At 51.1% G+C, this 25614-nt stretch overlaps 1 protein-coding gene across 8 annotated transcripts in view; it reads left to right on the top strand.

Annotated features, from left to right (window-relative positions):
• DLGAP4 (DLG associated protein 4) overlaps window positions 1-23155 on the top strand; it is a 60963-nt gene extending 37808 nt beyond the window's left edge. For 6 of the 8 annotated variants that reach the window (XM_058850367.1, XM_058850366.1, XM_058850364.1 and 3 more), the window contains 6 exons: window positions 15993-16354; window positions 17657-17748; window positions 18175-18584; window positions 20334-20425; window positions 21542-21694; window positions 22751-23155. In XM_058850367.1, the coding sequence (XP_058706350.1) occupies window positions 15993-16354; window positions 17657-17748; window positions 18175-18584; window positions 20334-20425; window positions 21542-21694; window positions 22751-22966 (1325 nt within the window). In that variant the 3' untranslated portion in view covers window positions 22967-23155. Of the gene's footprint in view, window positions 1-15542; window positions 16355-17656; window positions 17749-18174; window positions 18585-20333; window positions 20426-21541; window positions 21695-22750 lie in introns of all 8 variants that reach the window. The other 2 variants (XM_058850370.1, XM_058850369.1) reach the window with 2 other exon arrangements.
• The last annotated feature ends 2459 nt before the right edge of the window (window positions 23156-25614 follow it).

Here is a 25614-nt window from a genome sequence, read left to right as displayed (position 1 = left end):
CTCAGCAGTTGTGACTGCTGTCCTTTGTGCATGGATCCCATCCCAGGAATGCTGGCTGTGTGACCTTGTGCAGAACACCTGTGTTGTTCCGTGGTGCTGGGAGCTGCCAGGGCAGACACATCCTCCTGCAGGCTGTGTGTCCCAGGGCTGGCCTGCTGTGTCTGTGAGGTGACTGACTCACTGCTGTCACACCCTCTCCCCACGGATAAGGCATTCCTGCTACAGGGAGAATGAGACCCAGCTTCCACCAGGCTCTAGAGCAGCTGAGTCAGATGTCCTGTCAATTAATGTAATTAGCAATTAGCTGAGGTAATACCTCCTGTAACTGTCTTTGTGGTTGTGTCTGTAAGTGGCCAGAGTAGGAGGGGACAGTCCTGTGGTACCCTAGGGAGGTGGCACCTCACAGGTCTCCCAGGTGTGTTGCAGCAAAGCTGCTGACATTGCAATCCATGGAAATTTCCTGATGGAGATGATGCAAATTGCTCTGAGCTTGCAGTGAAATAACCCTGCAAGTGCTCTGCTGCTCCCTCCAAGCCTACTCACATCCATGTTCCCACAATTAGATAACTGGCCACGCATCTGTTTACAAAGCAGTATCCAAAATAACGTGTTGCTGTTGTGTTTCCTCAGCTGGGCTGTGTGTCATGGTTACAGCTAAAGAATAGAATTTAATCTCTTGCTAAAAGGGGGTTGTTGGTTTTTTTCTTTCTATGGCTGCTGTAATGCAAAGCTGTCTTCCCCATCTCAAGACTTGGGCTTGCAGGTATGAAGCTTGTCTGCTGTCTCATCTCATAGGCATCCTGTGTCTGCTACATGTCTGGGACAGGAATAGAAACACCCCTGAGAACAGGATTCGTTGTTGGTGTGATGGTGCTGCTGGAGGTACCAGCCATAGCATGTGGAGAATGGGCACTGGGGGAAGGGCTGGCCAAGCTGCTCTGCCTCCTTGAAAGGCCACGAGAGGCTAATCCTAGAGCAGCTGACTCCTCCAGTGGGTTTGGGATGCTCCTGGAGCAGGTGGAGCCCCACCCTGCAGCACTGTGGGGCCCCTGTGGGGCAGTGGCTGCAGGGCAGCAGCTCTTTGGGCTCTGCACATTTCTGGGTGCCCCCTTGGACTGGGCTCCAGGATCTGCCAGCTCTTCACTAGCTCTGTGCCATTGGAAACAAGAGAAGTCAGATGTGAAAATTAAATGCTCTTATTCATTGTTGTCCCACGTCTTTGCCTCCTGCCGTTTACCATTCATTTATCTGCAGAAATATTTGTGGCTGCTTTTGGCCTTGGAAAGGATGTTGGAGGATAAAGGACATTTTTTTCTCTTGCTATCATATAGTGACAGAGCTGAAGCAGACTCTTTTTTAGGTGTATTGAGGAGGACAATTATTCCTGTAGTCTGAGCTCCAGGTCTCCAGTAAGCTGGGCTGCAATGGGAGTTTAAGCCCTCTCTGTTTCCAGCACTGGACTGGACTTCTCACTGGGTCAGTCTCTTGCTGACAGCAAGTTCACAGTGTTGGTCCTGCCTGGCTGAGCCCTGTGGAGGAGCTGTCTGGTGGAGTCATCCTGTTCCACTGACCTTCATCATCAGTCAATGTCCACTGTGTCTGTCTTGAGGCTTCTGACAGGACACAGATCCAAGAAACTTGACTGGGCAGCTCTTCCTCTGAAACTGGGCCTTTGCTACATAAACAACCCCAATGTTTCCTTGGAAGCGCTTTCCAGGAAAATGTAGCAGCAGGGATATGGGTGGGTTCATTTTCTGATGTGTGGTGTCACATCAGAAGTGACCCCAATGGCACACAGTCCCTGTACAGGTGACACTGGGACCACTGTATGTGCTGAGGGTCTGTGCCTGGATATGCTCTGTGCTTCACCCTGGAGTGACAAGGGCAGAGCAGTGTCCTTCTGTCCTTCCCAGCCACGTGCCCCCACGGTGGCACCACGTTCTGGTGTATTTTGCTGAAGTCTGATGGAGGATTCCCTCTGGCAAACAAAGCCCTTGAGCAGATAGTTGGAGACCTGCTCCTTGATCCCACCCTTGTATGCCACAAGCTCAGTGCTGCTCTGGGGCTGTGTCAGCGCTCACTGTTGGGTTATTTTTGGCTGGTGGTTCTTGTTTCACAAGGCCACTTCAGGTGAAAGCACTTGCTGGACTCACCCCAAGTAGCTGACACAGTCAGTCTGTGCTGGGAGGCCACAGTAGCTGTTCTCAGCTGAACATGGCAGAGGCTAAGCTGGTGACTGCCCTGGAAAGCCCTACATCCAAGGATTGGCATTTTGCTGTTCCTAGGAATGTCATCCTCCAGCTGGTCTGGGGGTTGGACAACTGGCGCAAGGAGTGGCTGCTTGAATGCAGTAATGCATTCCAAATCTAAAATTGTTCCTAGGCCAAGTGTGGAGAGAAGGCCAAGTGGAGGAATAACTCCAGCCTTGGGCAATCTTCACAGTTTGGCTGGGATTTTCAGAGAAGTGTAGAGATGGGCTTTTTCCTGGAGAACTGATGGCACCATCTTCCTTGGTGTGTCAGGGTTTTAGAAATCTTGAGCTGGTTCTCTCCAAAACCATTTTGGCCTTGTTTGGGTGAGGAGGTGTCTGCAAGGAGCAGCTTGATTTGTTCCCCCCATTTGCCCTTGCACGAAGAACTTGCCCTGTGTGCTTTGGAGCTGTAGCAGCTGCCAGAGCACTGGGACCTGGGCTGGGAGCAAGGGAAGGGATGGGTATGGACATGGTCAGAACATCACCAGCCTGCTGAACCTCTGAGTGCCTTCAAGGGTTGGCACACAGCTCTTGGGCAGGGTTGTAACTCTGAAGACCTGTAGCCAAAGCCCCATAAATTCCTGTCTGGAATGTCACTTGGACTGATGTTTTCTGTTGGACTGAGTCCAACAATTCCCACATTTTTGCCGTGGCCCTGCTGTGCTTCCTGGTTAGATCACTTTAGAACTGTCACAGGTCCTTATTTGGAGCAAGGGCTTTGCATTCTGAAGAACCCCAGTGCTCCCTGTGATGGCTGCCATTGATGCAGGTACCTGAGAGCACCTGGGACATGTTGGGAGGGAGAACTGAAGACGAGCAGGAGGAGGGAGCATTGTGCATAGGCTTCTTTCAAGGCTGCTCATGATCTGTTTAGAGCTCCTTGGACTGTGGAATAGCTGGGCTGGTGTGTTTTCCAGCAAGCTCTGGAGACCCTTCAGGCTCTGAGAGACCAAGTGAACATTATGGGAAGGTGCCATTGCTGTGCTTGAGCAAGGAGTGGCTTCTTCCAAAGACACCTCTGATAAACTGTCTCTTGCAGGAACACCTTCAGAACAGTCTGCCTGGGTCATTCTCATCACCTTTCTTAAGCCACTCTAAATCACTTGTTACCTGTTCCCTATCCAGCCATTCACCCTCTACTATCCAGTGCCAAGGACAGGAAAAGCCAAAATACCTCTGCTTCACCTGCTGCTTGGTACTTGGTGTTTATAAAGTCCTGGGAGGAAGCTTTTTGGAATATCCTGCAGAACACCAAAAGATTTCTGAATTTGATGTGGATTTTTATTTTGTAACTGGAGTTACACAACTGCTAAATTGAAAGGAGTGGAGGGAGAGGGGATCACTCATTTGGAAACAGGAATAAATACAAGCAAGGTGGGAAATGAAGCCAAGAAGGCTTTTGGCACATAACTTCCAAGGCAGGAAAATGGTCTGTTCCACAGTGAGCAGGTTCCTGAAAGCAGCAGGGAATGCTCTGGTGATGATTAATGCGGTTGCTGGAGGCTGGGGTTTGCTGATAGCAGTACTGATGTAAGTACTGATAGCCTTGGAAGGCCAGGGAGTCATTGTCACATTCTGAATTCCAGACAGCAGGACAGAAGGGAGTAGGTCCCGGTGCCATGGGAACAGCATGACTAAGGCAGTGCCTTCAGCTCTGTGGCCTAAAACTGAATCTGTTCACTGGATGTGGTGAATGGAGCTGTGCTCTGGCCTGTCCCTTGTGTCCCTCTCCTAGTTAAGTTTCAGATCTTTGGAATACCTTCATGGCAGGTTCTGCAGCCTGGAGGGGCTGGCTGTGTGGGCAGACAGGTACTGCACCCCTGAATCCTGCTACCCATACTTGTGGCTAAACGGTGGTCTGGGCTCTGAACTTGAAAGCTTCTGGGGACTCCTCAGGCCTGTGAACCAGGAATGTGGTGTTTTGGAGCCTGCAGGAAAAGCAGGCCGAGCTGTGAAGATGATGGCTTGGTGGTGGCTGGAAACTTTGTAGGTCAGAGTTAGTGGAGCCTCAGATGTGCTTGGAGAAGGCTCTGGGTGCGTGCCTGGGGTCTGTTGTGCTCGTTGGTTTCAGAGCTGGGGTTGCACAGTGGCTCTTTTGTCAATGCCTGCTTGATTCCTGAAATGAACTCTTGCAGAAAGTGCCAGGTTTGCTCCAGATACCCCCTCCCTTGAGCCATCCATTGTTCAGGGAGTGCTTGTGATCCTTGAAATTCTTAGGGAATCAGAGCTGGAAACTCCTGGCCTCTGGGAGAGCAGTGTGAGCAGTGGCACTGGGGCACATGGCTCTGGTCCTCTGTGTGCTCTGTGCTCTGCAGGGTCCGTGGTTATTTCAGCAATCCAAGCAATGAGTACAGCTTTCCAAAGCTTCCTAGCACCCTTCCCAAAGGGAATAAAAGGTTGGAATATTTGTTTAATTGCCTGCTCTGAGTCTGAGGACTTCTCTTCCTCTCTAGATCAGACCAGACTGTGCTGCAACAGTTGAACCACTGTCAAATTTAATGCTAATGGAGAGGGAACAGCCTGCTACAGCCTTTCCTGTGTTTGTTCATTTGATTTTTTTTTAATCTTATGGATAATGTCATGTTAAACAATGAAATAGAATATGGAGTAGCTTTCTCTAACATGCAAAGCTTGTCTTGTGCCTCAGCCAACAGAAGTTTCCCAGCAATTTTGACTTTGATTCTTCAGTATTAGCATAATGTTGCCACATCTTGGTTTGTACATACTTAAGGGAGGAAATAGCTTCAATTCAATCTGGCTATTAAAATCTCTTGATGATTGTAGCTTTGAAGATGTAAATCTTGGGTGCTGGCTGCCTGACAGCCACTGTCCAAGTGGAAAGAGTGTTGACTAAAGGCTGGAATTTTTCACTGTGGGATGAGTCCAGCCTGATGCCTTCCCATCTCCCAGGTGCAGAGTGTTCACTGCAGTCTCCTCAGCTGCTGACACGTGTGCTTTCCCTGGCCCTATGGCTACAGGGTGGGGTTTGTTTTCAGCTTACAAAGAATCCCTCGTCATCTGGGTGTGGGGAGGGTTTTTCATAATGTCCTGGGAAAACCACCTCTGCTGTTCCTGGTGGCATCACTAAATGCTTGCCCTTGCCTAAAACAGCAGAATATCTTCCCGTGAGCAAGGGAGAGTAGCAGATTTCCTGCATCAGGTAAAATTTGGGATACAGTAGCTGAAAACTATGATAAAAATCCTGATGCTGAACAAAGTGATGGAGAAATTAATTCTTACCTTGAGGGGGATTTTGTTGGCAGTGATGGTGGCAATTTCTCAAAAGTTTAGGTATGCTACAGAATTGTTGGTTGCTCGTGTTCTCGGGGATGGAGCTCCCTGGGAGCCCCTTTTGTGCTGGGGAGCTTGGTGATTGCTGCCATCAGCACAGGCCTGTTCCTGTTATCACATGCTGTGCTGACAAGCTGCTGGCTGCCATCGCTGTTTTCAGCACCCTCTTGGCCAGCTCTTCTGTGAACAGCGTTTAGTGGCACACTTACAGTGATGGTAACCCCTCCACCCTGCTCCCAGGACTGTCCATAAGTGGGAATGTGCCAATAATGCTTCAGCAACTGGGTAGTGTTTACAAAACCTTCTGTGGACCAAGCTGTGGGCTTGGTTGTCCCAAAGCTTTGGGTGTGATTCTGCTGTAGGGGATCAACTCCTGTTCCTGGAGCTGTCAAAAAGTCCCTGGGGGGAGGCATGGGGGTAGTCCCACAGTGACAGTGCTGTTTTGCCACACTGGCCTAACACACTCACCTTCCTGAGATGGCAAGACTTGGGTTATTGCACTTACTGTTGTGCTTAAGGTGCATCTCACTGCCTGTACATGGAGAACTTGAGGTGTGTCTCCTGTGACACGTGAGCAAATGCTTGGGAATGACTGGATTTGGGGCTTCAGCAATCAGCATAACTTAAAATAGCCCATTTGAGCTGCTGAGCTCTGACACAGATAAGAGATTGGAATTGCCATGGTTTCCGTATTTCTGGCCATATGGATTTTGACTGGCTGTGACTTTGAGGAGGTGTGCTGAGATTCCCTGGACTTCTGCAGTGGCAGGGAAGCGAGTTAAAAGCATCTACATATGCCATCCTCCAAGTGATGTGGCAGTGCATGAAGTGAAGTGATGGTGAAGGCAGAGGATATTTCATGCAGTGCATCATTAGCTGGTGGAACTTCTGCAGGCAGATTCTAGAAACTGCTGGCTTGGAGAAAAACTAAAAAGACCTCCCTAATTACACTAAACTTGTATGATTAATGCTAATACCCTTGGTGCACTTAGGAGTGGCTACAGTAGTCGATGCATGGAGGATTTGCCATCATTCCTTACATGTCTCTTCCCAAAGCATCCCCTCCTCTGCAGTTTGCTGCTTTGCAGAGCAGCTGGATAACATCCCATGTGGAGGAGGGATAGGAGAGCAGCCTGTCACCTGGTGGCACTGGCTAATTCCTGTCTGTTCACATTTTTGCTCTAATTCCATGTCTGTGCTGGATAACCCTGAGCAAACCTTGCAGAAGGGGCAGCATTTAACAGGGAGAGGGACACAGGGACAGGTCACTGCTGTGGGACAGGAATTCTGTGGTACCCAGTTTCCCCTCTCTGCCTGTTACCCACGGTCTGGCATGTGCCATGCCTCTCTCCTGGAGACACTGGGGGCTGCAGAGCCCAAACCAGCCCAGACAAAGCAGCAGAGTGCAGTTGCCAGAACAGACCCTGCAGTCCCAGAGCAGCAGAATCAACATTTTGGGACTGGCACAGTGAGTGTTTAAAAGCAAGGAGGGATGCTTGCAATAAGTGCCATTCCTGAGAAATAGTCTCTGGAATGCAAGTCTCTGCATATCTCCTGTTGTGTTTTCCCTCTCCTGTTGAGAGGTCCCTCTTGTCTCTGACCTGCTGACTGATGGTGTTAGAGCTGCCCTGGGCACTGTGTGGCTGTGCTGCTGCACTGACCACCTGTGTGTGTGGTCGAGTCCAGTGGGCACTTCCTCGTGCTGTTTCTGAGCTTTATTTGCCACATCTGGGTGAGATGCTGCAGGCACAGGTCCCTGCATCAGGAAGATGAAGTGGATGATGCTTCAGTGCACCAGCAGAAAGGATTGCTGTTCTTTTTGTGGCAGCACCTTTTCAGCACAGCTTGTCTCAGTGTCTGAGGAGCTTTTTGGTTTATATGTGGTCACTAAGCTGTGGTCCATGAAGTTCTGAAGTGGTCCTGGAGCCCTGGGAGTGGTGGGTGCCGAGCTGCTGGGCAGGTTCTGTGAGGTGCTGTGTGCTCCAGTCTGTCCAGTCTTGCATTCTCTTACCTGCCACTGGCTGCAGGAAAGTCCATGGGACCTGTTCCAATGCCAGGGGTTGATGGAAGTGCCTGCTCTCTCTAGAAATCCTCTGTGGCACAGATGGTTCAGAGCTGAACCATTTCCTGATGGCCCTCTGAACAGGCCTCTGCTCTGTGCAGATGTGTAGGCAGTGTATCTGCAAGGCTTCCTTGCCTTCTGCAGTGGCAGGAAAAGCAGCAGTGTGGGTTCTCCATGTTCCCTATTCCCATGTTCCAGTTGCTGTGTGCTCAGAAATGTTTCAGCCCCTCCATCCTGGCATCCCCACTGTGCTGCAGCCAGGGACCTGCTCCTTCCCCCTGTGCCTGCCATGGTTCAGGCTGGGGTCAGAGCCCTCTGGAGCTGTGAGTGAGGAGGAGGAGGGGTCTGTAGCAGACAGGCTGCTGGGTGATGCAGCAAGTCCTGGGCCTCATGACTTGGTGGCTCCTCAGCACTGCGGGACCCCATTTCTGCATCCTCTGCACAAAGGCCAGCAGAGAGAAATGGTGTAGCCTTAAGGCCCAGCTGAACTCCTGTCACCCAGAGCTCTCTACTCCTACAAAACCTGCCATGAGATCAGAATTCCACTGGCCCTTCTCCCATGGCCTCTGCTCACCATCCTGTGCTGCAGGGTGCCCATGTCCAGGGGTCTGGCTGGGGAAGAGCTGTGTGTGGCCATGGGGATCGAGCTCCAGGCCTGCCTGGGTGGGCTCTCAGCTCCTCTGGCAGCCCTGGCTGTGCTAGAGGAGGCAGGCAGGATCTGGCAGCAGGAGAAGTCACTGGTGACTGTCTTGTACCCACCTGGCAGCACGGTCCAGGTGCTGCTGGGGACTCTGGTGCTGCCCTCCTGGTGCAGGGTCCTGGGTTGGGTGGACACCAGGAGTGTGGCTGTTGATCAGAGATCCCAGGGCTCTGGGAGCTTGGGCTCCCACTACCTCTGCTGTTTCACCTCTTTGGTGTGAAAAGCATCAGCCCTCATTAGTGAGGGTTTTGGAGGGGATAAGCACATCCAGCTCAGAGCAGAGGAGCACTGAGCTGATGGACCATCCCCTCAGTCCAGCCCCTCTGGGGTGGAAGAAGTGTGTGCCAGCACTAAAGGAGCAGTGAGCTGGCACAGCACCCCGTCCCTGGGGATCAGGCACCCCCACACACCAGAGATGCAGTTCTGCTAATCCTGGGACGATGGCTTTTCTCTTCCCAGTCAGTGACTTCTTGAGGCAGAATATTTGTGCTTGGGGACCTTGGTGGTTGTTAATGAATTAACCCCTGGGGCAGGGAGAGGCAGGGAATGCTCCTTTTGGCTGCTGCCCTGTGCTGGCTGGGTTGGAGACCTGTCTGGGCCTTCAGGACAGGAGGACACTTGATGGATGTGTGGCTGGAGCAGGGTGGAGCTGCTCACCATAGCTGCAACGAGCTTAAAAACCCCTGACAATTGCTTTCGGGAGGGTGGGGAGGATTCACAGTGTCTCCTCTAGCACACACAGCAGCCCCAGTGTCAGCTGCTGCAGCTGGGTTTGGGAGTGCCTGTGGCTGGTGTCCCTTGCAGCATCTGCTGTGTCCCTGCTGACTCTGCAGCAGGCTGTGCTGAAAGAAGGGATGGCCAGATCTGTCAGGAGCCAGCAGTGTGAAAAAACCCCTATTTTTAACCCTCAGCATTCTCTGGGGGGTGTCTTCTGTTGCTTCATGCCTCTTTTAAAAACATGTGTGACCTTCTACAAGTGGCTTATTTGTAAAAAAAAACAACATGCCTTGCCTTCCCAGGGCAATAGTTCTCAATGTATCAGTATTTGTTATCATTTCTGTGCTCAGGAATTCTAAACTGGAGCATCTCCATGATGCTTAAACGTCTGCTACATTGAAAAATCCAAAGTCCCTCATGTGAAGAGTTCACAGCCCTCAGCCTTTCCTTCTCTGGTTAAATGTTCCCTGCCAAAGTACAGGGACTGGGTCTGTAATCAGAACTGTCTGCTGGGGCTCCTGCAGCCCTGAGTGTCCCTGTGCCTGCCCCAGGCATCCCTCACACCCTGCAGGGTGGCTCTGAGGTGACCAGTGCTGCAGCCCTCCCCAAGGGCATCACAGTCCATCAGAGAGCACAAATGGTTGTACAGAGCATTTTGTGGTGCATTTCTGGATGAGAGCTCTACTGTTAGTCTACAAATACACAGCTGGTGCTCAGAGGGAGCCTTTGCTTCTGCATTTGCTTCTGACTGTAGCAGCTGAGAGATGCTCCCTTCAGTTTGAGGTCCTTTTTCTGCAGATGTGTCCAGTTTTTTCAGCAGTGATACGTGGGAACATGCGGCACTTGGCAGTGGTGAGGTGAGTGCAGGGCAGTCCCTTTTCTCCTAATGCCAAGTATCAGATGGATAAAAGGGTGATAAAATACTGTCCTACCAGCAGAGCCTTTGGGGTGTACAGGAGTGCTGTGGCCAGGCTGTGCTGGACCTGAACAGGAGCAAGAGGTAACAAATCTCTCACAGCTGTGGCTGTGTGCTCACTGCTCCAGCACTTGGAAGTGTTTCCCAGCTGGGCAGCAAAGATCTATTGGCACAGGTCTGTTAATGCTGTGACAGCCTCACTGGCTGCTCAGGTAGGGCTTTGAGGCCACTTGCTTGAAGCTAAGAAGTTACTTCTTTGTGTAACAAAATTCCAGGTCACTGAAATGCAGTCTGCAAACCCAGTACTGGCTGTGCCAAGGGGGAGCTGCAGTGTGGGGCTGGATGGAGGCTGCTCCAGAGGAGCTGTGGTGCTTAGGAAGGGCATTTCCCCTCTCTGTGCTTATCTCACAACTGAATTGATTCTGACCAGGGGGAAATAGCCGCTTCCCATGGGTCAGGAAAAGCGACTGGGGTATAGTTGAGTGGGGGCTGCTCATCATCTAGCTGCTGGTGAGAAGAGCTGCAATGTTTGGAGTGACACTCCTGCCTTGGAGTGTCAGGGTTTGACCCCAGCGTGCTGCCCATCACCTCTCCTTGCTCCCTGCTTCAGACCCTCCTGCCCTTTGCTGTGCTCCCTGGCACTGCTGGGATGCTCCTGCCTCTGCCAGGAGTCCCTGTGGGGTGAGGGTGTCCCATGGCACCAGGGCCTGGCTCTCTGTCCTAGGAACAAGAGGATTATACGGTGGGAGAAGTGACAAGCCTGCAGTGGTCCCATTGTCGCAGCTGCCATTCCAGCCATGCCCAAGCACTGCTGCTCTGCCTGAGCCATGGTGGGGCTGAAAGCTGAGGATGGGGAATGTTGAATTTCTCCTCTGACCTCCTTCAGAAGTACTCAAGGTGATTTGGGCGTCTGGGCTGGGTTTATGCAGGGCTGTCACAACAGGTGAGAGGGCTCTTCCCTGGCGCTGCTGCCTGGGAAGAGCTCCTGGGGAATTCTCCGTCCTCTGACTCACAAGCACAGCCTGGCTTGTGTGTGGGCTCTGTGACAAGCAGAAGCAGCTGGTGAAGTGTTCGTGGTGTTCCTCGGGATCATCTGAGAGTTAAAGGGCTCTGCTGGGCTGGTCACTCTGCAGGGATCCAAGGGCCCCACCACAGAGGTGGCACATGCTTTGGCCTGTGCTCTGGGGAGCTGCTTGTGCCAGGATGCTGCTGCTCTTGGGGTCACCCTGCAGCTGGGAGGGAGGACTGGCAGGAGAGCCCACAGCCCTCCCCTGGCTCCCACAGCCCATTCATGTGTGTCTCTTACTTCTCTGTAGTATCAAGGTGAGATTTTTAGTTTTTCAAAAACTTTTCAAAGATCACTGCTACTGAGATTTACAAAGGGAAGGCACTGAGGGAGGAGGTATTTATAGCATTTCCATATACTCTGAACAAATGCAGTCATTTGACTTTGCTTTCTGGGAGTTGTTTGGTTTAATCACTATAAACCTTCTTTTAAATCTCCTCCAGCACTCTAAAGACAGTCATTCTGTCAGGGCAAGAGGTGGCATCTTCACCACCATCATCTTTGTGTCTAGATGGAAATATATGGGAGCCATGTGACTTTTCACATGGGCAGATAGTGATAGGACAAGCAGAAATTGTTTTAAAGAGGTGAGATTTAGGTGGGATATTAGGAAAAAATCATCCCTGGAAGCGTTCAAGGCCAGGTTGGACAGGGCTTGGAGCAACCTGGGGTAGTGGAAGGTGTCCCTGCCCATAGCAGGAGTAGGAAAAAAATGAGTTTTATGGTCCTTCCAACTCAAGCCTCTTGGATTTCTAACCTCTATGATTTTCCTGTTGACTAACAAAATTTGGGTAGGTTGCTCAGCAGTGCCTCTAACTGGTGGAGGTATCCTGACCTTCAGTGTGCAGGAGAAAAATCAGGTCTGAAGTGATTATTGTGAACCATAAAATCAATGTGTCCATATTGTCTTTGGTATGAATTGTCACTGGGGCTCATTTCCACTTGGACTCTCTACAAATAAAACATCCTACAGTTCATTACAGCTCCAACCTTGAAGTGTTCCTCGAGCTAATGAAAATCAGAGGTCAGGTTGCTTGGAATGCAGCTGTTCCAGTTCTCTTTGCTATTGGAAACTGCCTCCCAAAGCAGCTCCTTCCAGCCTGGAGACCCTGTGGCAAAGGCCAGCCCAAAGCCCTGCAGCTGGAATCTCCACAGGGATAATGCCACTGATGCCATTTGCTGCAAGATTATTCTATGGTTGTTTTATTTAAAAGTCAAATGAGCTTGCCTTGTAGGAGAGATTATTTCAGAGTGTTCTGCTTTATGTGTGAGGAAATGAGGTCGTTCCTTCAGCCCTTCCCGTGGGGAAAGGGGGATGCATGGAGCAGGATGGGGATAGCAGCCAGCCCTGACGTTTGAGGGCAGGGGAACTTGTCTCCATAGCTGTGACTGGGGGCCTTTGAGGTGATTTAACAAAAATAAGGATGGTTTGAGTAGGTCTTTGAAGTTCCCAGAATGACTGGAAATGTTTCCAGGCTGTACTGAATCAGCAATAGCAGCAGAATGCTGGCACTTGAGGGCAATTGTGGTGCTTAAATCTGACCCCAAAAACTTTGGCTGTGACCCTGGTGGTGCTGCCAGGTACCAGCCTGGTGGGGTGGGAACAGGGGCTGGATTTCACATTCTCTTGTGATTCAAGTTTTAGTCTTTCAAAAAGCAAACACCTCTGGAAGGAGGGGGAGAGGATCCCACCATGCCCAGCTGGTTTTTGAGGGTCCAGAGGACTTTCCAGTATAAGGCTCTGCAAACAGCTCCTCTCCCTGCCCAGGGTTGCATCCTTGAGAATTTCCCAAGCCCCTGAGGGCAGGTGCAAGGTGCTAATTTGGAAACATGCTGCTTTCTAAAAATAATTACAGAAGGAAGACTGTAAACAAACATCCTCCTCCCCAAAATCAATCATCCACAGCATGCTGTGAATTCCAACTGCTTGCTGAAATAAGCTGTAGAAGATCCTGTGAGCAGGAAGAGCCCACTGCTGCAAAACTGGAAGAGTAAGCATGACTTCCATGTTCTTCCATTGTTCCACACCTTTTTGGAACAGGGGTGATGTTCCCAAGCAAACTGAGCTGATGGTCCTGCACAGTAAGGTCCTGCTCCAGTGCCCACAGGAGTTACAGTTCTACATGGCAGCACAAGCTGATTTTAAAATATAAAAGGCTGTGACCTTAGCAAGTCCAGAAAAGATCCATGCCTGCTGAGCTGTAGCCCTTTGGAGGGGTAAGTCAGCAACTGGAATGCTCCTGACTGGTGGGATTGGCCTCAGAGTGAGGAGGGAATGCTGCCTGCTTCTCCTATGGAAACACTGGGATGTTCTTGTCTTCTCAAGATTTGTCTCCTCTCACAGATTGAGGAAGCACTGAGCCTTAGTTCAGCCTTGTGTTGAGGGCCAAGGACAGACTGTTCTGGATGGGCTTGCTCTGATTTTGGCTTTTGAAGCCCATTCTAAGGTGTGGTTTCTGAGTTTGCTGGGCAGTCAGAAGTCCTGTTTTATGTTTGCAGAGGGTTTCAGTGAGGTTAATTTGCAATTGCACTGACTAATGTATCCCCAGTTCTTCAAAGCTCCTGATCCTTTTGTGTTTGTCACTTGCAACGTTTCTTAGAGCCTTATACTTCTGTAGCTCAGGTAGTGAACCCTTTGAGCACAGATACACGAAGAGGGCTGTGTTTTGTTGGTCCTGGGTCTTTCTCTTCCAGCAAAGCCTGTGCTGCCCTTCAGCCAAGCCAGGTGGCACAGAGGGATCCCAGGAAGGTGCCAAGGGAATACTGTGGTTTCCCCCCTTAACAGAGCAGCAGTGTTCATGCTGTCTGCTGGTAAGTGGGCAGTGACTTTGGGTCTGGCTTACTGACCCTGGACTCCACTGATCTGCCCCAGAAACTCTGTGCTGCTGTGCCCTCCCCTTGTTCTGCCTGACCAGACTGTTTGATGTCAAATAGCCATCAATTTCCCCCAGAATTCCTGGCAGTGTCCCCAGCAGCTGGGAGCTGGGCTGAGCTCCTGGTGACCGTGCCAGCCAAGCCAAGGGCTGCTGCCAGTCCAGCTCCAAGCAGGGGCTGTGTCACAGGGGCTGTGGGCAGCAGGGCACCCTGGGCACTGTCCCTGGAGAAGAACAGGGGCCATGTGGAGGGATTTAACCGAAGAGAAGTGTGGCATGCTGTCACCTCTGCCAGTTGGGGTGGCTCTGCCTTGTCCTGGCTGGTGGCTGCTGTAGCCCTGGTGCAGGAACAGGAGTAACCTGTTGTTTTGGGGTGTAGGCACAGCTGATCCAGGGGTGCCTCTGCCATGGCTCTGGTCAGGCTGCTCCTACACTGCCCCATTGGGATGGGCTGTGTGAGTCAGGCCGTGAGACTGGGCCAAGAAATTGCTGCTGGAGAGGATGTTCCACGTCAGGCAGCTCTGGCAGGGGGACCACGGTCACCTCTCATCTGTGTGAGGCAGAGAGTGATGGGTAATGGGATGGGTCCTGTCCTGCCATCAGGACACTGCTCAGTTTGTGCTGGACTTGGTGTAGTGGCCTGAGGGAACTGGAATGAGTTTGGTGCAGATCCAGGCTGGAGGCAGCTGGGTTGGCAGCCCTGCACAGGCCTCTCCTCCTCTGCCAGCAGCACCATTATGGTGCTGCTCAGCATCTCTTGGCACAGAAATGCTGCTGGAAACACAGATCTCCTCCTCTGTAATTCCTCCCTTTTAGTTCTTCCTTTGAAGAAGTGCAGCTTTAGCTCTTAGTGTGGTGGATAGTGGGATGTGTAAATGCAGGCATGTCCACATACTGTCCGTAAGGCTCACGGGGCGGATCTGTGACTGCCCCACAGGGAATGTGGCTCTGTTGGAAATGGTGATGCAGGCATGGCATGGGGGAGTAACTCCAGGTCTCTGGGACTAAGGAGGCTGCTGGCAAGGACTAGGATGTGTTGTGGGGTGCAGGGGAAAAGCAGTTTGGGATTGCACAGGACTTAACGGGAGGAGCCAGAGGTAGGATAAGAAAGGGAGTCTGGTGACTTGGGGTGGACCGAGAGTACAGGGGTAGGGAGATAAAGGGGGCCACGTGTGTGTAGGAAAGTGGCTGGTCAGTGTGTTTGGCCATGCCCTGCCCAGTGCAGCCTGTCCTGGCTGCACAGCAGCTGAAATGGGACTGTGGCCTTAGGAGCTTGTATATCCTGGGCAGACTGAGAGCCTAAACATGGCTGCTGTAGAATCCACATGGATTTTACTTGTATTTTACATGTATTTTCACTGGTGGACTTCCATCTTGTCCAGCCAGAGACAGGAGCAGGGTGGCTGCTGTCCTGGTTCCTGTGGCCAGCCACGTATCTATCCCTTTGAGTGGGATGTGTGTGTTCTGTGTCTGCTAGGCACTCATCTCCAGCCTTGCTGCCACTTGGATCTGGGGCCATGGACTAGCAGCCTCACCCTCTTGGGCTGTTGCATCCACACAATGTCTTTTCCTCTGGCATGGAGCAGCTGGGCTTGTCAGGGGCTTCAAATGTGTGTTCCTGCCATCAACATCTAACAAATTTTATGGCTTCTTTCCATTTTTATAGGAAAAACCATCGCCCTGATCCAGACATTGAAACTTGTCAACTGATGGGACAAAGAACTGAGACACTTGGCTGTACTAGGACACTAAAACATAGGGTTTAGCCAAAAAAATACTTCTCCACTGTGGAGGCTTACACCTGCCAAACCCTGTAGCATTCTTGGGAGGCTTTCCTATCCCTCTTCTCCATTTCCAGATTTCCACGCATCATGGTATTCCTTTTGACTTCTTTTGCAAGCTAGCTCTGGCTCTGCCTTCGCTTCCCCTATGCTTTGGTGTGGGTCCCCGGCGTGAGCTGCTGCCTGTGGGCTGGTTCTGCACCTCTGCCTCCAGCTGCTGCTCGGAGGCTCCTCTTGGATGTCGTGACTGACCTGCTTTTTCTCTCTCTTCCACCGTATCTCTTTCCCTCCAACCTGTCTCCTGCGTTCTCCGTTCTCCCCCTCCATCCCTGCAGGTTCATCATGCCTAGTGGCATATAAAAAGACTCCACCTCCCGTCCCACCTCGGACCACGTCCAAGCCATTCATCTCTGTCACTGTGCAGAGCAGCACTGAGTCGGCGCAGGACACCTACCTGGACAGCCAGGACCACAAGAGTGAGGTCACCAGCCAGTCGGGGCTCAGCAATTCCTCAGACAGCTTGGACAGCACCAGGACACCCAGCGTGACCAGGGGCAGCATCGTCACTCCAGCCAGAGACACTCCAGAGTTACCTCAGAAAAATGCAACTTTGAAAAGTGACAAAGGGACTCTGACTAACGAAGAGCCTAAAGTGGAGAATATCCCCAAAAGAAAGCTATCATCTATAGGAATACAAGTATGGAATAGTTTGTTCTCCTTTGTCCCAAGGAATGTCCTTGCCCCATCCATTTAGCGTGTGCCTTCTCTGTGACCAGGTGTGCATCTGAGCTCACTTAGAATAGCAAGAGCCACTCACTGCCTTGTCTGAATAACTGCCTGTGTTCCCAGGGTGAGAAACAGCAGCACTTTCCTTTAACAGCCCAGAAAGGACTAAGCTCTTTTAGTACAAATTGTAAATGCTTTCTAGAGCAGAGGGGCCATGTTAACTGGGTGAGTCCCTCTGAGGACACCTTTGGCTGCTCGTCTGCCTGTGCCCTGTACTCTGCATTGCTTCCCATCAGTCTGCTCCTTGTCCATCATGGTTCTAGGGACAATTCTTCCCTGAGAGGTGGGCCCTTCTGCTTGATGTCCATGTGCAAGGGGCTGCTGCACTGCCAAATGATCCCAGGCTGCAGGCAGGAGGGAGCAATTACTTGCTGCCCAGCATTCCCAGCAGGTTGGTACTTCCCTTGCTGGAAGCATTTAACCATGGGAATTGATTGTGATAACACAGTGAAATGAGAACCCAGTGAGCAGTGTAAATCCATGCTTTAGTCAGCAAAATGCATCCTCTGGGGCCATGCCCTCCTCAGTTACAGGTTTCTCAGTTACAGGTGGCTGTGAGCTGTGGTTCTGTCCCAGGTGTTGGTTACCAGCAGAGGGGAACTTGGGCAGCTCCAAGAGCAGGATCCGAGCTTTGAGCTGCTGTGTGTGTGCTGAACGAGTTCTCCATCAGGTTTACAGCAAGGCCAGCTCGGTACAGGTGACAGTGAGGGCCTCTCTGCGAGGCTGGTGGGACGCAACACCTGAAAGGCCAGCAAGGGGAGAGAAACAGGAGAGGCTGACTGCCTTCCTCTGCTTTTCCTTTTCTGAGCTGGTTCCTAAGTCACCTGGATTTCTTTCCTAAAACCTTCTAACCCTCTTATCCAGAGTCATGGAGGGTGTCGATCCCTGGGAGAGAGGCTTTGCTGTCAATCTCTATCACCTCTCTGTCCTCCCTTGAATGCCGTGGCGCCTGACTGTGTGGGATGTCACAGGCATGGGGACACAGCCCCAGCCCTGGGCTCCTGGCACAGGTGGTGGCAGCAGCCTGGCAGGACACAGCCCTGGTGCTGAGGTGGCTGCAGAGCTGAGCAGTAGCCCTGGGCCTGTCCTTAGCCAGCCCCCCTGTGTGGTGTCGACATGCTCTGTGTGCACACTCCTGCTCTGCTAACGTGGATTCCAGCCACAAGTTCTTGTGTCTGTTTTTGTCTGTATTTTTTTTTTTTTGTTCAATAAGGTTGACTGCCTTCAGCCAGTGGCAAAAGAGGAGCCTCCTCCACCAGCCACCAAATTCCAGTCCATCGGGGTACAGGTAGAGGACGAGTGGCGGTAAGTGAGACGCAACTTGTGCAGTTTCCTTTTATTTTAAATTGTGCTTCCCCAACTTGCGCTTAGACCTTCTTCCCTGCTTTGTGCCACTGAGTGGTGTTGAATGGGGCCCACTGAGAGCTCTTCCTCCACAGCATACACCTGCTGCAAAAAGCACTTGTTCTCTAACAGCGAAATCAATGGGAGCTTGAAATTAAAAAATAAAAAATTCCAAGCAGTAATTATAGACATGCATCGGCCCTCTCATCTGAACAGCCGATTGCAGTAAGCAGGCAACCTTATAACTCCGTCTGTCTGAGTGTGTGGTGTGTCTGTGTGTGAGCAGGGGCAGGGAGAGGCTCTGCTGTGGCCATGGATTTTGCTGTCAGTGTGGGAGGCAGGCCTGGCCGAGCTCTGCTATTGAACGATGGCTTTTGATCCCTGCAGAAACAGCCACTCCCGCAGCATGTCCTCCAAACAGGACACAGACTCTGACACGCAGGAGCCAAATAACTCCAGCTGTAAATCATCTGAGAGAAGCCTCGCTGAGTGCCCCCAGCACAACAACTCTGTTGGTGTTGATGCCTCCACCAGGCAACCAGCCAAGCCCTCACAGATTAAGAGAAACCTCTCCTATGGAGACAACAACGACCCGGCCCTGGAGCCTTCTTCTCTCCCTCCTCCTGACCCCTGGCTCGAGAGCTCCTCCACGTCGCCATCGGAGCCGGCGCAGCCGGGGCCCTGCCGGCGGGATGGCTTCTGGTTCCTGAAGCTGCTGCAGGCAGAGACCGAGCGCCTGGAGGGCTGGTGCCGCCAGATGGACCAGGAGACCAAAGAGAACAATCTCTCTGAGGAAGGTGCGTGTGGGCAGCGGCTCCTCCCTCAAGAAGGAGTTTGGAGCTGAGTATTGGGTCAGTTAAATTGTGGCTGCCCCATTCCTGGAAGTGTCCAAGGCCAGGTTGGACAGGGCTTGGAGTGGCCTGGGATAGTGAAAAGTGTCTCTGGCCATGGAATGAGATGAGTGTTAAGGTCATTTCCCTCCCAAACCATTCTGGGGTTTTATGAAATTGCTGACAGCCCACAGAGCCAGAGCATGGAGATGAGGATGGAACAAGGAATGCTTTTTCCTTGGAAAGGGTAACGTAGTTTCCTGTAGCAAATGGAGTAAGAAGTAATGCTCTGATGCAGTGTAAAAGACATACAGGGAATGGTGTGCCTTCCAACCACTCAAAACTACTAAAAGCTTAAATAGATTTATCTTAAAAAAGGTTAAATGGAAAAAGCTTTTAGGGAGGCTGTGGGATCTCTCCCTGCATCTCCCATTACTCTCAAAGGGACAGGGGAAAGCTTGGCTGGCAGTGGGGCAGAAGGAACACCACTTCAGAGCTTGTTTGCTCAGTTCAGTCGATGAACTTGTCTTTATAGGAAAGAGGAGGTTTCTAACTCACTGAGTTTGTACTGGATACACCAAAAGCATGGAACAGGGATCATGAGGCCAGTTGATTTTATGGGGTTCAGTCCTAGCTGGGCTTGTTCCTTTATTTTCAAATGCCTTGGCAAAATCTGGGTTTTTTGCAGTGGGAATCATGCCTCTGGTACATACAGAGTGACAGGAGTGGGTGATGAGGCTGCAGAGGTCAGGATCTTTTTGTGGAGCCTGGTTTTGATGTTTCTAAAATCTGAGAAAGGTGAAATAAAGGTGAGGCTCACTTTTAGCTCACTGTCAGTGCTGGGGCTCCAGGAGCTAATCCCCAATCCGATTCCCTGAGTTGCTGCCCTGGCTGCCAGGGGGACAGGCTGTGCCAGGGATCTCCCTGCCTTGGGGCTGGCCTGGCTTGACCTGTGACAAGGAAAGACAGCAAAACCTGCATGGCATTGTTCTGTGACTGCCAGCAGCAGGCTGCTTGATCATCTAAGCACAGCCTTGGTGGGTGGCAGAGCCCAGGGTGTGCTTGTCCAGCCAAGATCTCCCCAGCAGGTTCAGGGGCAGCAGCAGAGCAGGAGCAGGACTCAGGTGGTCTCTGGTGATGCAGCTGCAGGCACATGGGGCTCTGAACCTGCCTCTGGAATGGAAAAATCCAGACTGTATTTCCTCTAATGAGCAGAGGAATGTGTCCATGCCCAGAGGCTGCTTAGAAAACCCATTAAGATCTGCCTGCATAAAGGGTGCTAAAAGCTCTGGCCTGTCTGTTAATCCCTGCTGGTACAGGGAGGCTGGAGATAGTCCCTGTGCCATCTTTCCCCTGTGCAGGGCTGAGAGAGCAGGCTGGGATCTCTAAGCAGGTGCCAGCAGACCTCATTGAGGTGGTGCTGGTGGCTCCTCTGAGGGGCTGAGGGCAGTTTGAGGAGCTCTCTGGATGTTGTAATGTCCTCAGCCAGGTCTGTGTTTGGCCTGCCAGAAGGAGCAATGGCACACAAATGTAGTTTCATAACATCTTGTTCCTGAGAGGAAGTTAGTGCCTTGATGATCTCTGAAATTCCTTTTCTGATTATTTGAGTGTTTCTTTGCTCCAGAAATGCTGGAGCTCATTGCTACAATTAATAGTCTGTTCAACTCAGGTCTTTTCCCTTTTTCTTTTTTTTTTTTTTTTTTTGGTTCCCCACAGTCTTAGGAAAAGTCCTGAGTGCAGTGGGCAGTGCACAGTTACTAATGTCACAGAAGTTCCAGCAATTCCATGGCCTCTGTGAACAAAACTTGGTGAGTCTGGATCTCTTTCTCCTGGTTTCTGAGGATGCCTCTCTTTCAGCAGCACTACAAGAACTTGGTCAGGTGTTAAAAGGCTCCTGTCCCTGTGAAAACAAAGCCAGTGCAGTTTTGGGAAGGGCTGGATTAGCACAGAGGTGCCTCCTGCTTCTGAAGGGCTTTTTGAGACAAACCCCTGAGGGTTTGGCTGGGCCAGATAAATCTGCTCTTGACCACACATGCTCCCTTTGCGTGTGTGACTGGTGACACTGTCCCAGGTCACTGGGAATTGATCTCTGAAAGGGAATGCAGGGGGTTTGCCCTTGCTCGGAGCTGACCTGGGCTAATGGGCATTGATGGAATCTGTGGTTTAGTTTTCCCCTCAAGCTTTATTGAAACATGGATTATACAAACTTCCTCAGAGGCGAATTCCCCTTTAGATGTAAAATAATCTTGGAGAGACTCGAGGAGCAGCAGGGGGTAAAGTGCTGATCCCAGCGGAGCAGCAGCACCAGCAGAGCTTTGTGTGAGCTGCTCGGATCTGATCCCATGTTTTCCAGGGTTTGTGGTGGTAGTTCAGCTCTCTGGGAACTGGGAAAATCCTGTTCTTGGAAGAAACTTAAGCTACTTAAAATTTTTCAGCTCAGCCTGAGAAGTACTGAAGCTTTCAGGTTGTTTTGGGGAGAAATGTAGCAAAATAATTTTGCTTATGAAAGTTCAGTTTGGCTCCTTGAGTGCTGTACATACAGGCATCAGAGCTGGGTATCAATTTCCATCATTTCCCTCCCTAAAATGAGGGTCTCTGTGTAAGAACCCAGTGTTGCTCTGATTGCCACGCTGGGCACGTGCTGTTGGAGGTTCCTGCTGTGGGGTTAGTGCCAGCACTGGGTGTCTGGTTCAGGATTACTCTGCTGGAAGGAGGAATGCAGTCAGGACCTGCTTCTTGAGCTTGGCAGAAATCATTTGGGCTGTAAATGATGGCTTTGTATGTCCATGCTTAGGGCCAGTGTCTTCTGTGGGTTCTCGCTGCGTTTTCTTACAGGCAAACATGAAAGGGGTGAAGGTGCTGTGCACGCTGCTCTGCTGGGTGTGTTCTTTCTGAAATGGTGTTTTTCATGTTTCCCCTTCTAGAACCCTAATGCCAATCCCAGACCCACAGCCCAGGACTTGGCTGGATTTTGGGATCTCCTCCAGTTGTCCATTGAAGACATCAGCATGAAGTTTGACGAGCTGTACCACCTCAAAGCTAATAGCTGGCAATTGTCTGAGACACTGGAGAGAAAGGTGAGTGAGGGGCACTGGGGAGTGGCCAGAACACCTTGTTCTGAGGTACCTGAGGTCTGGTTTTGTCTGCAAACAGATGCTCTCAAGGGCTTTTGCCATCCTGCACTTGTCATCTCACTACCTCACAAGGCACCAAGGCCATTCCTCTTGAGCAATAGTGGGAACAGTTTTGCACAAGGGGAAAAGGTGTTGGATGGAGAGAGCCAGGAATGATGAGTACTGATGCAGGGGCCTCACCTCAAGTGTTCCTAGCACTGTGCAGATGGATTTAACTACCCAAGTAATGTAAAAAACAACTTGCACCTTTGGAAAATGCAGGAGAGGTGGTGTCCTGGCTCTGCCAGTAAGGGTAGGGAGGACCATGGCTCAGGCCAGGGTGGCTTATTAAAATTTTGCAGTTCCACATCAAGTTGTGTCTTCATGCTGCCTGTGCTATGCTCTGAGCTACAGCTGAATGAGACAATCTCTGAACTCCAGACCACTCCAGAAGAGCCCTGTACCATGAAAGCTGCATGGAGGGGAGGGTTAGGCTGGATTTCAGGAAAATGTTCTTCCCCCAGAGGGTGCTGGCACTGCCCAGGCTCCCCATGGAATGGGCACGGCCCCGAGGCTGCCAGAGCTCAGGGGGTATTTGGGCACCGCTCCTAAAAACAGGGTGTCGTGCCAGGGCTGGATGAGTGATCCTGGTTGTGGATCATTGGCCTCTGGATTGTGGATTCCCATCCCAGGAAATAACCATGGCCATGTTGGACAGGGTCTAGTGGAAGATGTCCCTGCCATGGCAGGGGGGGTAGAACTGGATGATCTTCCCAGACCATTCTGTAATTCCATGATTGTTGTGGGTCCTTTCCCATTCAGGACATTCTGTGATTCCATGAAATGCAGAATGGCTCCTTGTAGAAACCAGGGCCGCTGATTTTGAGGGGAGTCTTGCTGCAGAGCTGCTCTCCCCAGCATGATCCCGGTCCCTCCAGCAAGGCCCTGCCAGGGCCGAGCCGGCACCCAACTCCACACGTTTATATCAGGTCTGGGTTTTTCCTTACTATCTCCCTAAAGGAAGAGAAGAAACCACCCCCTCCAGTGCCAAAGAAGCCGGCCAAGTCCAAATCGCAGCTGAGCCGGGACAAAGGCTCCGACTCGGACAAGCAGCGGCAGGAGGCGCGGAAGCGGCTGATGGCGGCCAAGCGCGCAGCGTCCGTGCGGCAGAACTCGGCCACCGAGAGCGCTGACAGCATCGAGATCTACGTCCCCGAGGCCCAGACCCGCCTCTGAGCTTGGCCATGGCCAGCCCGCGGCTTTTATAAGTCATTAAATGGAAAAAAAAAGGTTCTCTTGAAACTAGTGTGATTTATTCAGTCTAGAGACAATGAGCCATCCTTGAAAAGGGCTCCTGAGTTGGCTTTTTTTCTCTCTCAGCTTTAAGTAATGAAGATTTTAACAAAAAAAAAACCACAAAAAATACAAACAAACAAAAAAAAATGCCCCTCGTTTTCTCCCCAGCTGTGGTGTTGCTGAATGGACTGGACAGACTCCTGGGAACTCCAGCCCCTCAACTTGGAACTTCAGTCTTTTTACTTGTTCTATCTCATGAGAATTATTAGCTTGTTTACAAGAAGAGGACAAGAAAACACGAAGCCTTGAGCACTTGCCATGCTGTGTTCTTCCTCCTCCTCAGATCTGTTCTGCCCTTCTCATCCTTTATTTTTCCCTCCTCCTGCTCCCATTCTCCCACCCTTTGCATGGTTTTGGTTCCCATGTCCGGACCCCCCTGTCCCTGCAGAGAACACCTGTGGTGTGTCATTCCTGCTGCCCTCTCCAGCCAGCAGCCTCCTGGCCTTTGTGTTCTTGGGATGGGAATGTTGGGGCAGGGGAGGACGGGCACAAGGGGCCGTATCCTCTGTTTGTTGGAGGGAGAGGAGGCCGGGGCTGTGGAATGTGGGGTTGAAGCACAGCCCAGAAGCAAAATGTGCAATAAATCTGGTGCAGGGCTCCCGAGAGCCGGACCCCGCTCCGGGCACAGGAGCAGAGCTGAAGGACCACAGAGCACGAGCCACATCACTGATTTCCCTCCTCCTCCCATTCCGACACCATTTTCCTTGGCTGGCTGCTGGAGAGAGCTGCAGCGGGGGCTGTGGGGTCGGTGTGTCCAGGAGGAGGGGTGTACATATGCACATATACACTTAGTAGTACCTGTATAGTAATTCCTACACACGGATCCTGCCACGCCGCCGCGGGGGTGGGCAGATGTATAGCATATATTTTTACATGTACTATATCTAGATGTGTGTCCAAGTGTGTGTAAAAATATATACCCTGTGTGTAAGCAGATGACTATTTTTTCCTTATCTCCCTGCTCTCTGGGTAGAGGAAGGATTGCTAAATATTTTTTAGCCCATTTTTTTTCCCCCTTTGTAGGTCTCCTTTCCGGTCTGGCTCTTCGGAGCCAGAGCTGCCACCCCTTGATTCTTTGCCACCCTCTCACACTGAAGGTTTTTGTCCCATCCTGAGGGATCTTGCTGGGGATTGGTTTTTTGTGGGTTTGGTTTTTTTGTGGGGGTTTTGGTTTTTGGGGTTTTTTGGGTTTTTGTTTTGTTTTTTTTCCTCTTCACATGTTTGAACAAGTTGGGAGATTGTGTGCTACTGTCATGGGGGTGGAGGTGGAATCCCAGTGGTTTCAGTGAGAGTGTTGGTGATCCAGAAGGCAAAAAATAAATAAAAGTGAAATCCTGAATGCTGCCTGCTGCCCACTGTGTGCTGTTCATGAAAGCTGCTCTCAGAGGTTTCTGCCCCAGCCAAAGAATTCCAAAGCTTTGCTGTGGTGGGATTCACATTGGGCTGGAGATGGGGGTCAGGCTCTGATCCCAGGGGACGAGGGGAAGCAGCCTCAGGTTGCTCCAGGGGAGGTTTACACTGGATATTGGGGAAAGTCCTTGAAGGAAGCTGTGCTCAGGGCTGCCCAGGGCAAAGGGAGAGTCCCTGGCCCTGCAGGTTCGTGGGCACATCGGGGCTGGGACTCGCCTTGGAGGCCTTTCCCAAACCTAAAGATTCCACGGGGACAGAGACATTGTTGGGTTGCACTGTTGAGTTTGGGAGCAGATTGTAAAGACGCAGCTTTTGGGATCTCTGGTAGAGAAAGGGGGAACATCAAGGGAAGGTGGGGGTTAATTTTTTTTATTTTATCATTTACTCTTACCAGCTGCTGCTCAGAGTGCTCAAACAATCCTTGCTGCCCTGGGCTGGGCTTGCTCAAAATATTTATGTTCTTACATAATATGGATGTGTATGTGCATATATTTTAACATGCAAGTGAATTTATAAAACTGTAAAAATTAATTAATTTTAATATGGTTTTGTAATTTATAATTAATACAGTATTTTAAATTCACCTACATCTATTAAAATACATACACAAATACAGAGGTAGAGTTACATATGTCTAAATGCATATACATATACATATGTATAACACATGAACAAAAATGTGTTATACATATTTAAACACGCCTTTTATAAATCTGAGAACTATTTGTTGTAGGTATTTAACACCCCTTTTATAAATAATTTCACACTCACGCCTTGTATCAACCTGTTTGGGCCCACAGGACGGGGGCAGCCAATCACGGGGCTGCCTGCGGTCACGTGGGGAGGATGGTGTCACGAGGTGGCCACCTGCCAATCACAGGGCGGCGTGACGTTAAACAAAATGGCTGCGCCCTGCCATAAGATGGCGGGTGAAACAAAATGGCCGCCCCCAGTGGATACAGGGGGTGTGGCCGCGTGTCACAGTACTTCCGGGTCCCATCAACCAATCACAGCGCAGCACGTGCCGCTACGGCGGCCGGGAGGGGGCGGGGCCTCTTCTGATCCGTGTCCAGCTCCGCCAGCGGGACTGTCCCAGCCTCAGTGTCCCGGTCAGGGGT

The sequence above is a fragment of the Poecile atricapillus genome, chromosome 15 (assembly GCF_030490865.1).
Source record: "Poecile atricapillus isolate bPoeAtr1 chromosome 15, bPoeAtr1.hap1, whole genome shotgun sequence".
NCBI classification, from domain to species: domain Eukaryota; kingdom Metazoa; phylum Chordata; class Aves; order Passeriformes; family Paridae; genus Poecile; species Poecile atricapillus.
This window is presented reverse-complemented; position numbering and strand designations above follow the sequence as displayed.